Raw genomic sequence first — 16,167 nt, 5'->3', positions numbered from 1 at the left:
AAAAGGATCTCAAATGTACACACATATTCCCACAGTTATACTGAAAACATGTCATTTTTGACACTGCCAAATTCATCTCAGAGTGTGAAGAAGACGAACACATAGCATCGTTGCTGGTGCCATCTCAATTATTAAACCTCCCCTGGGAGCACATTTCCTTTATGTATTTCCTAGGATGCCATGAAGGGAACTCTCCGTTCCCAGGGCAAAGGTTTAATGCAGAGATTGAATAGACCCCAGAAATGGTGATTCTGTTCAGTTCTGGCCATAACTTAGTTGCAGATTATAGTGCTTTCAAAACACCACAGCGTAAAATAAATTACTAAAGGAAAAAAAAAAATGAAGTTCTACTTGCTCCATGACAGAAACTACTCCCATCATTCTACATGAATATATTAGGAGGCAAGATGACATAAATGGAAAAAAAGATTCTATTTTTTGGCTAACGGACAGTTTAGGACCTATAAATTAGCAGATATGTAGGTTGCAGGTAGAAAACTTTTTCCCGGCTCCAAATATACAGTCATGGAAACAACCCAGAGTCATCCAAACAATCATAGCCCATTATTTCACTGGAAATAAACATAAAACAGGGAGAGCACAAAAGCTACAGCTTGGATAAACGTTCATATGGAGAAGACCATATGGAGAGATGCCTGCTCATCTCCGGAGAGACAAAGACACAAGAGGCATGAAGTTCCGCTGCTGACAATATCCCAGGGCAACAAAAACAATTATTTCTTCCACAAGCACAATGTTCAGAGCTGTTGGAGAGAAAAAGAGGGGCAGAAGGAACCCAGGTAAATTCTTTTAAGAGATGTAAACTCATTAACTACAACAGGATAGGTGAGAATCCCAGGATCACTGCCACACAACAGAAATCAGCACACATGCAAGCAAAAACCTATGACCAAAATATATCTGACTCTGAAAGAGAAAGAGAGGGAGAGGGCAGTCATCTAATGAGCAAATTACACTAGTGAGTATAATTTGGGGAATATTTTACATTCCAGTTGCGATGGCCCATAATTCGAGACAAAATAATTTTTTTAAACATACCTTTGCAAGAATGTGCTTGTCTTTTATAATGTACTCATAAGTAGTCAGGAGGACGTTGAATTTGCCACTCCGTAGCTGGGGGACAAGAGAGCGACGCATGGCAGGGGTGCCCTGAATGGGAAGAAAATACAGATCTATATTACCCCAGGGAAGGAGGTGTGCGTTGTCCCCCACTACTCATGGCTTAATGGAGCCCAGACACATGACCGAGGACTGCACATACACGCAATTATCATATATAGATCCATTATCCAGGAGGAAAGTACTTGGCAAAATTGCCCACGTCTGGGTACTTTTCAGACTCTTACGGAGAGGCTTTCCCACTGCAGACCAAGGGAGGGCAGGGAGAGAAAAGGAAATTATGGTGACCCCAAGGTAGCAGAGAACCCGCTGCTCTGCTGAAAGGCTCCATTTCTACAGGGGCATCCTGCCGGCGCTCGGCTGTCTGGGTAATTGCCTAACTTTGCAGGAACAGTGGGCATGGTGCTGGCATGCGGGATATGGGATATTTGTCATTTGTATTACTCTCATCAGAAACCTCGCAATATGATAATTAACAATTTTCTTCTGCATTTCACTATCTGAAAGTAATTATGGTTTATTACAGTAATCTTCTTGGGATGATTAACTCTCACTGTTTAGTACATGATGTACATGACAAAACTTTACAACCGAATACAGTTCACAGATGTGCACATGGAATGAAGAAAATAGGGTCTATTTTTTGCTTTTCCACTATATATAAATACAACATTCCAAACCTTGTAAGAAATTTTCACCACAGAAGGAGCCCATTTGTCAAATTCATACGTCCAGTTAGATAGAGTCCTGTAGAACAAAACAAAATACAGAGAGATGTTTGTATAAAAGTCTGTGGTTAAAAAGATGCTCTCATTCACTTTCAGGCCTCACCTTGAAAGAGGACAGAGAATATAAAATATCTCAACTACACATTCATTTTAAAGGTGTGGAAATAAGAGATAAGTTAGAAACAAGTGCCACAAAGCGTGACAAGTTTGAGGATTCATAAGAAATCTGTGAGAGGAAAAAAAAATTAAAGAATGCATGAACATAGAGGACAAAAAAACATCTCATTTTTAATACTGAAAGACAGCAATTACCAGAGTGATTTGGGGACTCTAAAAACAGCCATACAAATTCAGAGAAATTTGAGTCAGGAAAAAAAAAAAATGATAAAAGCACATGAAAATACTAAATAAATCTGCCAGGAGGGAGCAGGGGGAAAACAGTAAATGTCTTAAAAAAAAAAAAAATCTCCCAAACCATCAGTGTAATCTATGAGTCAGAACATGCAAAATATTGATAAAAAGCAAAATACATGTTCAAGATGTAGATAACATGGAAAGGATGTCTAAGTGCTGTGAGTTCAAATAAAATGGATTTAAGAGGTCTGTGAAGAATTCTCATTTAGGCAAAATTTGAAGGAAACACTAAATCAGAATCTTTACTTTATCTCAAGGTCCAAGTCTGTAATGAGCAGTGAGATCTAGAAGAGGACCTCAGTGAACAGAACTGAAACCTCACACCACAGTCAGATGCACTGCATCCAAGGAGGGTAGTTTAGAACAGGAATTCCTTCCCACAGGTATGTCCACTCAAAACCCACAAGGAACCACGCAGTGGACGAGACATGGGAATGTGATGGAAAACAGTGAAGACCTCTCCTGACAAAGTGGCATCACCACTGCAGATAAACCACAGTACTGAGGGCAGTTTAATACAAAGTTCAGAGTCTGGATTTTGATTTAGACTCTGCTTTAAAGGGAACACGAAAGGAAGATTTAAGAATACACCTTTTTTTTTTTAATATATGTGGCCTTTTAGAAACAGAAGGAAAAAATTGGAAATCTTAAAAAAATCAAAACTTTCAGCTTCACGAGCCACTTTAGGTGTGATAAAGAATGAGACCCACTGTGCGGTATGCAGGCTGTATAGACTGCAACAACACGAAATGCTGGGGAAAAAATCACTTCATCTTGTGCTTATGTAGCCAATCAAAGAGGCCAGGGTGGGAGATAGGGTGGGAAATGAAACATCTAAATCCAGATTATATGCTCTTGATAATCCCACTACAGGCTACAACTCTGCCTTAAATGACAAATGACAAATAGGGCAAGCTCTAACATAAAGAAGGATAACTGCAGAATAAATGGCTTTACTTACGAAAGGGGAACAATGATGAGATAGGGGCCATTGAGTCGTTTGTGCTCCATCAGATAAGTGATGAGTGCAATGGTCTGTATGGTCTTTCCCAGCCCCATTTCATCAGCTAAGATTCCGTTCAAATTGTTATTATACAGAGAAACCATCCATTCCAGGCCCTGGAGCTGAAATGAAGAGTAATTGCTTCAATTATCCAAGATCTGCACAGGTAATTAATACTAATACAACTCAAGTGGGGCTGCGACTTCTTAACTCCTCCGTGCTGTACATCGGATTTCCCGCAGTAGGAAAGTGGGGGAAGCACCAGCACAAAACGAAATTCAAATGTGAGCCTGTAATCACCCCGCTGCTTGGCAGGTGCTGAGTGCTAATCAGATTTAGAAGTGATGGGCTGGAGCGTTCCGGGGGGGATTTTAAGCAGCTTTACCGTTCATCCCTACTTAGCATTTCACAGTATATGGCATTCTAGAATTATTGGAGATGAAGAAAACCCAAATGAAAATCCATTCTAACCACTCCAAGAACAAAAAGCCAATGTGAGAATTAAAGAAAAACAAGCCAGAAGGCAGGTTGGGCATGGAGATCACAGGTCATTAGAAACAGGCTTCTTGGTAATAAAGAGCCTGTCAGCCCCCCGAGGGGGGCGGGGATCCCCTCAAGTGAGGTAGCAGAGTGATCAGGGAGCCAGGGGCATCTGCTGGCGGAGAAGCTCCCAGCCTCACAGGGAAACTCCGCAATGCAAGTGCTCCCCAAGGGCAGCTGACCCCAGGAAACACCTTCAGCACAGTTAAGTACAAAACCACAGCACCAGAGACACAGCTTTGGATTCCCACGTTACACACAAGAAAGAGTGGGTGCAAATACGAAATTGTTGAACTTACCTCTCCAACTACGAGCTCCCTTCTACCACCGTTATCACAGATGTTAGTTAAATGAGAGGATTAACTCTCTCTCTCTATATATATATATATACACACACATATGTATGTGTGCTCAGACATGTCCAACTCTGTGCGACCCCATGTCACTGCAGTCACCAGGCTCCTCTGTCCATGACATTCTCCAGGCAAGAATACTGGAGTGGGTTGCCATTTCCTCCTCCAGGGCATCTACCTGACACAGAGATCAAACCTGTGTTTCTTGTGTCTCTTACATTGGCATGAAATTCTCTACCACTGCACCACCTGTGTGTGTGTGTGTGTAATTGCTACAGTCAATTTAGCGTGCTAATGAAGTTATGCTTAGGGAAACGTTAATTTTCATTTCTTTCATGTAAAAACAAGACAAGTGATTCTTCCATTTTCAATATTTATTAAATGGTGATTCTGTGAAAAGGACCAGGCAAGGAGCTACAGCACATGGGTATCTACATATGTAAGATGCATGCCTCCCTTCTGAAGTTTACAAAGAGAAGCCAATAGGCCATTCATGCACCAAGAAGCAGTTGGCAGTGCGAATGGTATATTTATAAAATTGTATAGACCAGAATTTTTCTTGGGATGAGCAGCTACAATGGTTTGAAGAAGTACTTGGATAAGCTTCTTGGGGTGCCTTGTACCATGCAAGATTCTGAATCATCCTAAAGGTTTTTGCAGAACAGCAGTAATACCAAGAGATGAGAAGAACAGAAAGAGGCCCTCAGGGGATGCGCAAGAGAGAGAGGGGCAGAGGAGGAATGGTGGGAACCCAGAGCGCTCAGTGGGAGGAGCTGCACGCCTGCAATGTGGCCTCGAGCCCACCCGACCTTTAGGAGTCAGCTAAATGCCAGACACATTTGGACACTCAATGGGAGTGGATTTCTTTCTCTATTTGTTAATGAAAATTGGCAAATGGGCTGAATTTTGCATTTGTTTTAATACCAGATAAAACAGAAGCAGAAACTTCATCAGGTGGACATGGGTAGTCAGAGTCCAGGAATAAGAAACTTTATGAAGCTAAAAAAAAAAAAAAAAAAAAAACCAAAACAGAGGAGGGGCAGAGTGAGGCATGTTCAGGAAATCTTACTCAGCCAGCAGAGGAAGACCATAAAATTCCTGTAGGGAAAGAGGAGGAGATAGGTTTGAAAAGACAGTGATGAAGAATACTTAAAAGTTCTCAGATGGCAGAAGGAAATAAATGCGGCTTTAAAAGTTATTTATGAATAATCTAAAGAGTGCACTTTCCATACACAGACATACAGGAGGTGATCAGAACCAGCTCCAAGTTCCTATCTACATCAGGCAGGCCAAATCAGATGACAACGACTTTGAACTTCATGGAAGTAGCATGAATATGGCCTCACTGCAGCCAGAGCACTGGTTCTCAAATTGTGCTCCAGGGACTCTTGAGGGTCTCCAGACCCTTCTGAGGAGAGCACAAGAGCAAAATTATTTTCTTGTTAACACGAAGGCATCATCTGCCTTTTATACTGCATTGACATTTGCGCTGATGACGCAAAAGCAGTAGTGGGTATAAGCTGCTGGCGCTTTAACACAAATCAGGGCAGTACTGAGGCAGCAGCAGCTGTATTCTTCACCTCCACACAATGGCAGCCAACACAGTGCCGTGTTCTAAGAGTTCAGCGGACCCTGGACTCCAGTTCCAAAAGTTTGAGAGCTATTGGCCTAAGGTGCATACTGGGTGGGTCAAAGAACTTGTTTAAGTTTTCCATAAGATGTTATGGAAAAACCTGAATGAAGTTTTGACCAAATCAGTACTTCCCAAAGTGTATTCCAAAGGACCCTAATTTTACAGGATATGAATGCTGCTGCTAAGTCACTTCAGTCGTGTCTGACTCTGTGCGACCCTACAGACGGCAGCCCACCAGGCTCCCCCGTCCCTGGGATTCTCCAGGCAAGAACAGTGGAGTGGGTTGCCATTTCCTTCTCCAATGCATGAAAGTGAAAAGTGAAATGAAGTCGCTCAGTCGTGTCCGACCCTCAGCGACCCCATGGACTGCAGCCTACCAGGCTCCTCCATCCGTGGGATTTTCCAGGCAAGAGTACTGGAGTGGGGTGCCACTGCCTGGAATATGATATATGAAAAGAAAGTTTGGTGGCCAGAGAAATTCGGGCAATACGAAGCTAAACTCGCTTCACTGTAGGGTGCTGATACGGGTGCATGACACATTCATTTTTGCAGAGTCATGAGTTGCTGATGCACAGCATGGGCTACCAACAGGGGTCACTGCCAGGGTGCCCAGACGTCTGATTGGCTCTGAAAGCCCTGGGTGACGCCTCTGATCACTTATAAGGGCCTCTGTTCATTCTCATACATCTCCAACTTTGGAATAGTAAATTATACAGTAATCCAAGTTACAGCTGATAGTATTTCCCATATTTATTAATATTTAACCACAAAACCCAATTTTCCCATTCTTTTTGGGGTCTATCTCACAGGACAAATGTTGCAAGGAACACGCTTTGGAAAACACTATGAAGTGGAAGGAGGTAAAAGACAGGTGCTGACCTCATAACAGACAGGTCAAGAGAAACATCTGTTATGTTTACAGCCTTGTTTTCATCAAAGCATGGATGCTCACCCCTTTATTGTGTCTCAAAAAAAAAAAAAAAGCATGTAAATGTTGTAGACAGCAATTCTTAGGTGGCTGAATTCATAATGTTAAACTATAGCCACCACTGAAAATTTTGAAGAAATATACTTTATTTACTTCAAAAAGGGACACAGATGTTCCCTGTACTCATAGAAAGTGGCTGGGTTTTCCATTCTGAAGAGATCCATGGGTAAACCAATTGCAAAGGTTAAGTCAGGATTTCTGAAAACAACTCATCCCAAAACCATAAAAGGGAAAATAGGTAAATGCCCTAGTGAAGAAGGTAAGATGGAATGTTCTAAAATAAGAATTACAGGCACAGCAGAGAGAATCGCTATATTAGAAGTGCTATGAGGATTCCCTGGTGGTCCAGTGGTTAAGACTCCATAATTTCACTGCAGAGGGGCATAGGTTTGATCCCTGGTCTGGGGAACTAAGATCCCACATGCCACGAAGTATGGCCAAAAATGAAAAAAGAAAGAATGTAACCCCAGACGCCTGCCATCATCAACTCTCTTGAGCAATTAGCATGCACACAACATATCCAATCAAAATTAGGTAACAGATTGCAATCTGCCAAGAATACAGTTCCCTGTGTCACCAAGCATACACAGTTACCACATCAGTTACCTGATAATGCTTCAGGGTTCCATTAATGAGGAGGGCCGACTGCTTCTCCACCCTCTCGGAGATGGCGTGGGCCACTGTATAGTAGGACTGGGAGCCTCTGGCACTGTACTGCATGCTGTACTCGTCGTCCACATCTTGCTTAGCTGTCCTGGGGCAGAGAAAGTGGAAAGTCATGCACAGGGAAGTTGTGCATGAATGGAGAGCCAAAAACAGCTGCAGTAAGTAGAGCTTTATTTATCACCTCCTTCATGTGTGCACGCTCAGTCATATCCAACTCTTTGGGATGCTATGGACTGCAGCCTGCCAGGCTCCTCTGTCCATGGGATTCTCCAGGCAAGAATACTGGAGTGAGTTGCCTTGCCCTCCTCCAGGGGATCTTCCCAACACAGGGATCAAACCTGAGTCTCTCGCATCTCCTGCATTGGCAGGCAGATTCTCAACCGCTAGCGCCACCTGGGAAGCCCCCACACCTACTTCATGCCCAGCAGGTAAAACATATTATCTGTAATCCTCGTAAAAAGCAAGCAAGGCAGTCATTACTATTACCTTCCCCACTTTACACCTGTGGAGAACTTCAGGCTGAGATACGTTCATGAATTCATGAATTTGCCCAGGTCACGTGAAGGATGGTGGCATCAGGATTTGCACACAGGCCTTCCTGACTTCAGATGGCTGCTGTGAGCATGAATTGCACCCCTGCAAGTTCACACTTTGCCAGTGAAGTGTCCTAGGCCCTTGAAAATCAAAGATAAATCCTACCCACAGAACACTGCCCAAAGCTTGGAAGACAGATTAGAGGGGGAAGAAGGTGACATTAAAGACACTCTGCACCAGGCTAACCAGCTACTGTGTCACTCTACGGAGGGGGCGTGCGAGTGTGCATGCTAAGTTGCTTCATTTCTGTTGGACTCCTTACAACCCTATGGACTGTCCATGGGATTCTCCAGGCAAGAATACTGGAGTATGTTGCCATGCTCCCCACCCCCGCCCCCACCTGTCCAAGGGATCTTCCTGACCTAGGGATCGAACCTACATCTCCTGTGGTTCCTGCACTGCAGATGGATTCTTTACCACTGAGCCACCAGGGAGGCCTCCTATGGAGGTGGGGTGGGGGTGGGCTCCTAAAACGTTCAGTGAAGAAGGGGGCAGATGGATAAAGGAAAGATTACTGAAGTGGGCACAGAGCCCTAGAATAAAAGGAGAAAATATCAGAATGTCTATTTCTGTTTTGTTTTTTTTTAAATCTCATCACTTTAAAATGTTCTCTTTTGCAGATTGTTTCACCACAATTTTTCTTTTAACATTAGAGTGATATAGGCCAAGAGCTGTGTAGCCCACCGGTGTAAGAGGATGGGTGGGATGAGGCGAAGAGCTGGGTGCTCAGGTGAGGGGAAGGACTCCGAGGTGTTTCAGAGACTGGGCTGGGGGAGTCGGGGGCTGAGCACCTGCAGCAGCGAGGGCAGAGAAGGGAAGGGCACATCCCCCATGGGTTTCTGGAGGAGTGTTGATGCCATTACAGGAGGTGGGAAAGGCTGCCGGTTGGAGGGGCAAATTTCATCTGGGATGGAAGTGCTTATGACACGAGAAACCCAGGAGTGAGGGAGTCAGGAAGGAGAAGAGGACCAAGGAAGGGGCTGAGCAGTGGGACACGCTGGTGACCTCTGATGGTGGCATTTCAAGGGGAGTCTGGGCAAAGTCAGCTTTCCATCCTTAAAGACAAAGGTCTCTAAAAGAGAATTCATAGAGGATAACCCTCACGAAACACATGTGCAAGAGACAAAACTCTGAGAGATACATACTCAATGATCTGCTTGGCGTCCTTCTCCGAAACCTCCTCGCTGTTTGGATCCAGAAGTATTTTCTCTTCAGTTTCCTGCCTGCTGGACTCTTCCTCCTCATCCTGGGAAAGGAACAAAGATTCCACTTTAAAAATAAAGAGGGAATCCTTAGGACTGGCATTTTCTGGAAAGAGAGGGAAGAGTATTCAACTTCACGAGTGAAGTAAACACAACCGAGGGGGGACATAAATTTAACCCTAACCTACACCAGGCAATTCCCACCGCTCCATTGCTGTTTAAACCACTGAATGAAAGAACGGAAGAAGCCCTCTAGGAATCCCCTGGAACCCTTGCTCCCCAAGAGTAAATATGTAAAAACCATGCCAGAAAGATGGATCTGTATCAATATTTGGTCATCAGAGGGTCTTGCAGATTAGGGATCCCTAACCCTTGGGTCACAGATGGGTACCAGCTCATGGCCTGTTAGGAACAGGGCTGCACAGCAGGAGGTGAGCAGCGGGCAATTGAGTGAAGCTTCAGCTCTATTCACAGCTGCTCCCTATTGCCCGTATCCCCATGGTCTGTGGAAAAACTCTTCCACGAAACTGGTCCCTGGTGCCAAACAGGTTGGGGACTGCTGCTGTAGACCACATTTGCTCTTGATAACTTAGCCACCTTCTACACCCTTCTCTTCCAAAGCCAGCTGAAGAGAGCTTAGTGTTGTCTTTTTGATGATGCCAGTGGACCCTGGATGTTCCCACACACCTTCACGATGGAGGGACTGGAGCTTGTAAGCATGTGGCCTTCTGGGTGTGTGTTGTGCGGCCACTTCCTATTTCTGGATATGTAAACACTGTCAATAACATGGCAAAGGATTCATCCCCTCCCCACCTCTGAACTGTGTACTTGGTTCTGCTGGCCTGTTGGAAAGCTTTACTAAATATCCATCATATCCACTTGGTGTTGAAGGCTAAATCTTTTCAGATAACCTAGAAGAACTCCCTTTAAAAGTAGGCTTAAAGAGAATGATGATTTTCCATCACTTTTGAATGAAACAATGAGGACTGACAATGATCGTGATGCTGAACATTAAATCTCTGATCACAGATCATTGAACTGTAAGGGGTAAAATGAGGAGTGGGTACAGCTCCTTCCTGTCCAGGTGAGCACCAAGAGGGGACATGACTGGCCACAAGATGAGGCCCCAGTCTCTGGACCCCCAGGTCAGAGTTCACTCTGGTACCAGTTGTCTGGAGCTGTCTGCAGTTATCACTCTTAGGAGGGCACCTTTGGGTTGAGTAGCCTTCTTTACTTCGTCTCTGTCCCTCCCTGGCTCTCAGACTCAATGAGAAGATTCTTCCAATGGATCATTTATGGGCCCATTCATCCGAGTAAACAAGAGATATTTTAAAAATTGATTTTGTAAGTTTCAAATACCTCAGAGAAAGAGTAGCCTATAAAAAAAAATAGCATGCCTTCAAAAGTATTTGCTTGTTAATAGTACGCTTTAAAAAAATAATAGCTTTTATTATCTTTCATCTTTAATCCATGGCAGATTAATTTAGGAAACACAGGTCCACAAAACAGAAGAAAATAACAACAGCCTTAAAATTCTGGTGAGCTGTCAATGGTAAGGCTGCTCTGCTCTGGCCATGGTGCTCTTTGAACCAAGATTCCTCTAAACTGGTAAACATCGGATTTAATGACTACACACTAGCAATGCTCTAGTAAAGGAGATAAAAATCTTCACTTATTTCTTCTATTGGTAACTGTTAAGCAATTTAAAGTTGATCTAGAAATACCTTGATTATTCTTTCATTTATATTAAAAGTATACCATTTTAGGTTCTAGATTCAGTGAGTATTCCTTCCAAGAGACTGAGAAAGGTGGATAACAAGTATATCCAAAGAATTAAAACAAGAATCCCATTTAAAAAAAAAACATAAAAACAAGAGCATCAATAAACTCATTAAACCAAGTGCATGTTGCCCTTTTGGTCCAAATTTCAATACTTACAGCTTCAAACAGGCCTAAGCACTAAAGGACTTCAGGCATTTTTAGGCTCTTAACCCTCAGTGTAAACCACTTAGAAGCATGGAATTGCTTTTCCCAAAGTAATCCATCTCCAATTTTCCTCCAAAGACCTTTCTACCACCTCCAATTTAATGCCAGCTTCTCTTTTCTTGGTTTCAAATAAATTGAGAATTCACCAAGTTTCCCCACTGGCCAGGAGGAGCCTCTGAGAAGTCACTGTGTAACTAGGCGTGAACCAGCGAAGCTCTGGCAAGCTCTCTAGGCCAGCTGTCACCCGTTGGCTAACAGTGGAGGACAGAGAGACAGAAGGACCCAGGTATTTTCCGAGAACTTTCCAGCCAATGAACTCCGAACAGAGACACAAACATACCTCCTCCTCATAATCAGAATCACTCTCTTCACTGTCCGATCTAGGGGCAACTTCGTAACTACAAGAAAAAGAGCAGGGAGGAAGAGCAAGTTTAGCCTTTTAAATGATAAAACTATGTGTGTGTGTGTATACACAAATACATATGGTCCATTCTATGGACAAATGACAAATGCAAGTAGTAACCTCAGTTTAGCAATGGTCAGGTTGTTTTAGTTCCCAGATTTTACAAGGACCACAAAAATCTAAAAAGCCAAAGAACACCAATAATGCTGCTTTCATGCCATACCCAGGATTCATTTCCAACCAGGCGTCCAGCTGACTTGCTTTAGGTGCTTCTGGGCCAAACAGGACCTTGCCAGTTTCTGTGTGAGTCACTTTGACGGGGAGGTCACTCATCTGGCTGCTCTCGTCTATGGGCTAGACAGAAGAAGAGACACGGCACTGCTTAGTGTTATGACATTCTCCCAATTCTGTGCTAGAGTTTGTGGCTATCCAGCTTTTGAAACCCTTCCCTGTCACTAGAAATTTTGTCACCTGGTGAGTCCCAGGTGGGATGCGGGAGGTCACTTTCCACTAAAGAAATAGAAAACATTGGCCTTCCTTGCAGCTAAGGTATTGGCACAAGACCTAAGCTCTGCAACTGGGCACATTCACCAAGGCTCTGAATCGAGACCTAGAAGAAAGCAAGGGCCGATGGGCACACTGGCACGAGAGCACACAACAGTGGCAGCATTGCCCGTGCAGTGATATTGGCCTTGCCTACTCCCAAGGCCAGCTGTGTCTTCACTAACCAGGTGTAGAGTACACCACAGAAACATATAACTGATATAACCAGTCAGGTTATTGCCTTCGGGAGATCTGATGGCCCATGCAATACTCTATTAACATGATGCCTTCTTACTTAAATCAAGCAGAGCTGATTCTTGCCATTTTCAACTAAGAACCCTTAAACCCCCACATATTAATTTGCTGTTGTTAAGTCACTAAGTCATGTTCGACTCTTAGGGACCCCATGGACTGCAGCACGCCAGGCTTCCCTGTCCTTCACTGTCTCCCAGAGTACACTCAGACTCATGTCTATTATGTTGATGATGCCATCCAACCATGTCATCCTCTGTTTCCCCTTTCTCCTCAAGCCCTCAGTCTATCCCAGCATCAGGGTTTCCTCCAATGAGTAGCTCTTCGCATCAGGTGGCCAAACTATTGGAGCTGCAGGTTCAGCCTCAGTGCTTCCAACGAATATTCAGGATACTTCCCCCAGATAAAGACGACTACAAACTCATGGTTTCAGAGAGAATCATGGAAAAAAGAAAGAGGTATTGTCACTTGTGTCATCTCTTAATGGCCAGTGTGGCTTCTGCAGAAACAATGTCATTTTATCCAAAACCAAACCATAAGGTACCTAGCCCAACCATGGGGACCTGCAATAAAGCAAAAGGCTCTGCTCATCGCAAATCTGGCAGATCCACCAAGTTTGAGCTGAAATGCGTCACTGGACTCTGAATGAAAAATAGTTTGCTCAGAAAATTAAGAGAATAAGTGAAATTGCAGCAGAGGCTGTGTTTAACCTACTTCAGAGAACAAGTTGTTTAAAAAGGTCTAAAACTGGAGTAATCCTATGCAAACGAATGCTACTGGTTACAGGGTGACTGCACATCTAGGAGCAGGCCCCCAGGCGAGATGTCTGTTTGGAAACGCTTGATCTGTGAGTAATTCAAGTTTTCTATTTCCTTAAAAGTGGTAAAATTCAAACATTTAGGCAATTCATTAATTCCGAAAAGTTGTTTCTAAATGGTTACTTAGAGTTAAAATGGAAAAACCGTGTACTGTAGTTTATCTTCTATATATCACAGGAAATGACCATGTTCCCCCTCCACCTCAAAACTGGTTCTTTCCCCCTTCTCCCTCGACAAAGCACTGTCAGAGTAAGAAACAACATATTAGCAATTATCCACAAAAATAACCTGAAAAAGTAAAGAGAGAAGGCTTACTCCAGAGTTTCTTTCCTTTTATGTGTGCTGAAGCAATGGTTGTGAACACTGTTACTCTGCATTTCAAGACAATGCTTCTTCCTCATTAATGTAGAAGGTCATCTATACGTTCATGTGATAAGTAGGACACACCGTAACTTATGTAGGAAATGCTACCATTTCCCTCGGAAGAATCCTATTCCATTATCTTGACCTATGATACCACAGCTTGTTTTACTGTTTGTGTCATACCTCAGAGAAAACTGAGAATCACTACAGCTGAAATTAGAACTTTGGCAGAAACACTGAGTGAACACAGCAGAGTGTAATCAGAACATTATTTCAAAACAAACTAGGTAAGATGAAGACTGCCCACTATAGCAAACAGAACATATCATGTGCCATGATTAAAAAAAAAAAAAAAAAAAAAAAAAGGTGTATGAGCTAATTTTCCCAGGGGATAATATAAGAGAGCTACCACACTAACACCTTAAAATCTCTCCCTGTGTGCTTGTTAATTACAGACCCATGTGAGGCATGCTTTGGTAAGGCTGGGCTTTTACAAATTAGAGTTGTTCCTAAGTGCCCCAAAATACAATATTCTTCCCCTATAATTGCCCACTGAGTGTTTCTCACACATTAGACTCTTATCCCAATCTTTTCTTTCCTTGTGATGAATTATAGCGGTTAAGTAACATTTATTGTTCAAGAGGTTTCTGCATAGAATAGTGGTTTCAACCTTCTACCTGCCACTGGGCTGTTCACATTCATAATATGACTCATGTGAACGGTAATTCTGGAAAGGAAAGAGGCAACCCTCCACCCACCCCAGTCTTCCAGGCAGATTTGTCAGAATCTGTGAGAGTAGAAGGCAGTTTGAAACAAATACCCTTCCCATCCCACTCTGGGGGACACCTGCTCGTATGAATCACTGGCACAGAACTCTTGAGTTTTCAGAGAAAAAAAAAATCCAATAAATCAATCACTGTATTCTGGTGATGCAGGAGAATATCAGAAATAGCAGAAATAAAATTTATAAATATACTGATGAACCTATGAATAGAAGCTATAGGGTAAGGTTACAGAAAATTTAAAAAAAAAATAGGCTACCAAATACATAAATTGTTTGGCTTATGAAGTTATGAAATTTCAAAGTAAATGAAAGAAACTGGGTCATATTTTATGCTTCTGCATCATTGACAGGGAAAATGTAATTATAGAATCACTTAAGATTTTTCCACATTCTGTATATTCATAAACACATGCTTATATGTGCACAGAAAATTTCTGGAATGGTATACAAGAAACTTAATATCAGTTGATTGGCAGTCTGAGATGGAAGATTACTGTTTAGTGTATTCCTTTTATGCTATTTTAATTGTCTACTATGCTAATGGACTACTCTTTTTACTTAAAAAATGAATAGCGGAGTGAAAAATACAATTAGTATACACAGAGAATAGCAGGGCATCATTCAGCAGAGCACAGTGAAAATGGGTACAAAATCCCTTACCTCTCCATCTGGTCCCAGAGCAGACTCTCCTCCTTCTGCATTCTCTTCAGCCTTCTGCAAAACAATGTCAAATGTTAGGTATGATCCCAGAAGGTGGGTGCAGGAAGGACCTCGTGGCAACTCAGTGGCATATAACAGCATTTCATGACTACTTGTCCCCATCCAACAGAGCTTAAGAATTAATGCCTTTTATGTGTGTTTCTCGTCACTCTCCGAGACAGAGTATGTATTTTATTGGCAACTTGCAGGGAGTGACTGAAGCTAGATGTGACTCAGGGTTGGCCCATTAGAGAGGGGTGGACTGTGTCTTCTAGGATGCAAAGAGCTTAAGATGTGGCAGCATTAGGACGGAAGTCACAATCTGAAATGTGGTTGTATTTGGCACTAGGAAGACACATCCTGAATCAGTTCAACTTGCTCATTCCCTTAGCAAGTTTTCTAAAAAAATGTCCCCTCAAGAATGAACTCTGAATCACTCTTGGGTTATAAAAATACAAAATCATTCAAAACCCTGTGCATTCTCTGAATGCTTTTCATTCTACCTAATTGGCTTTCATAATAGCATTTCCTCAGTGGGTATATGGGGAGATTTGGTGCAGATTCTGTGGTCTCATGGAAAATTCTGTCATCCTCCATTTCTTAAATATTCCAGTATCTTAGCCCATTAACCTCTATGTGCCTCAAAGACAGCTTAAATGAAAAGCTAGCATTATGTCACATTTTGTACATACCTGATAGAGCCTCATCTGCAATAAACACAACATAGTCTGAAATTTCTTACATTTATAACAACCTCTTTGCCAAGTGAAATCTTTAACACCACCTTCACAGAAGCCTTATTTTAAAGTTATTCTGTGTAGTGCAATGAGGAGAAAAAGAACCAACTCCAGTCATTTCCTTTATCAAGACATTTAAGAAAATGAGCTTTCCTCCCCTGGGCCCTTTAGTTAATTAAAAATATACATAATGATACAGAATCAATATTAACTCCACTTTGTTTACTTAAGGCATTGATTGTGTAATACATTTTTTGCTTCCTGTGAAAATAACTCAATTGTCTCTTGACAAAACAGCTTTTACAGAAAATGTCTAGGGTT

General features: G+C 42.5%; 1 protein-coding gene across 11 annotated transcripts in view; it reads right to left on the bottom strand.

Moving 5' to 3' along the window:
* SMARCA2 (SWI/SNF related, matrix associated, actin dependent regulator of chromatin, subfamily a, member 2) overlaps window positions 1–16,167 on the bottom strand; it is a 176,650-nt gene that overhangs the window by 104,806 nt on the left and 55,677 nt on the right. For all 11 annotated transcript variants that reach the window (XM_060410937.1, XM_027964526.3, XM_060410946.1 and 8 more), the window contains exons 10-17: window positions 15,071–15,124; window positions 11,874–12,004; window positions 11,588–11,645; window positions 9,205–9,305; window positions 7,406–7,553; window positions 3,244–3,407; window positions 1,821–1,887; window positions 1,060–1,170 (exon numbers count right to left, since the gene is read on the bottom strand). In XM_060410937.1, the coding sequence (XP_060266920.1) occupies window positions 1,060–1,170; window positions 1,821–1,887; window positions 3,244–3,407; window positions 7,406–7,553; window positions 9,205–9,305; window positions 11,588–11,645; window positions 11,874–12,004; window positions 15,071–15,124 (834 nt within the window). The remainder of the gene's footprint in view (window positions 1–1,059; window positions 1,171–1,820; window positions 1,888–3,243; window positions 3,408–7,405; window positions 7,554–9,204; window positions 9,306–11,587; window positions 11,646–11,873; window positions 12,005–15,070; window positions 15,125–16,167) is intronic.

Source organism: Ovis aries, chromosome 2 (genome assembly GCF_016772045.2).
Source record: "Ovis aries strain OAR_USU_Benz2616 breed Rambouillet chromosome 2, ARS-UI_Ramb_v3.0, whole genome shotgun sequence".
Taxonomy (NCBI): domain Eukaryota; kingdom Metazoa; phylum Chordata; class Mammalia; order Artiodactyla; family Bovidae; genus Ovis; species Ovis aries.
The sequence above is the reverse complement of the archived record's forward strand: the minus strand, read 5'-3'. Positions and strand labels throughout refer to the sequence as shown.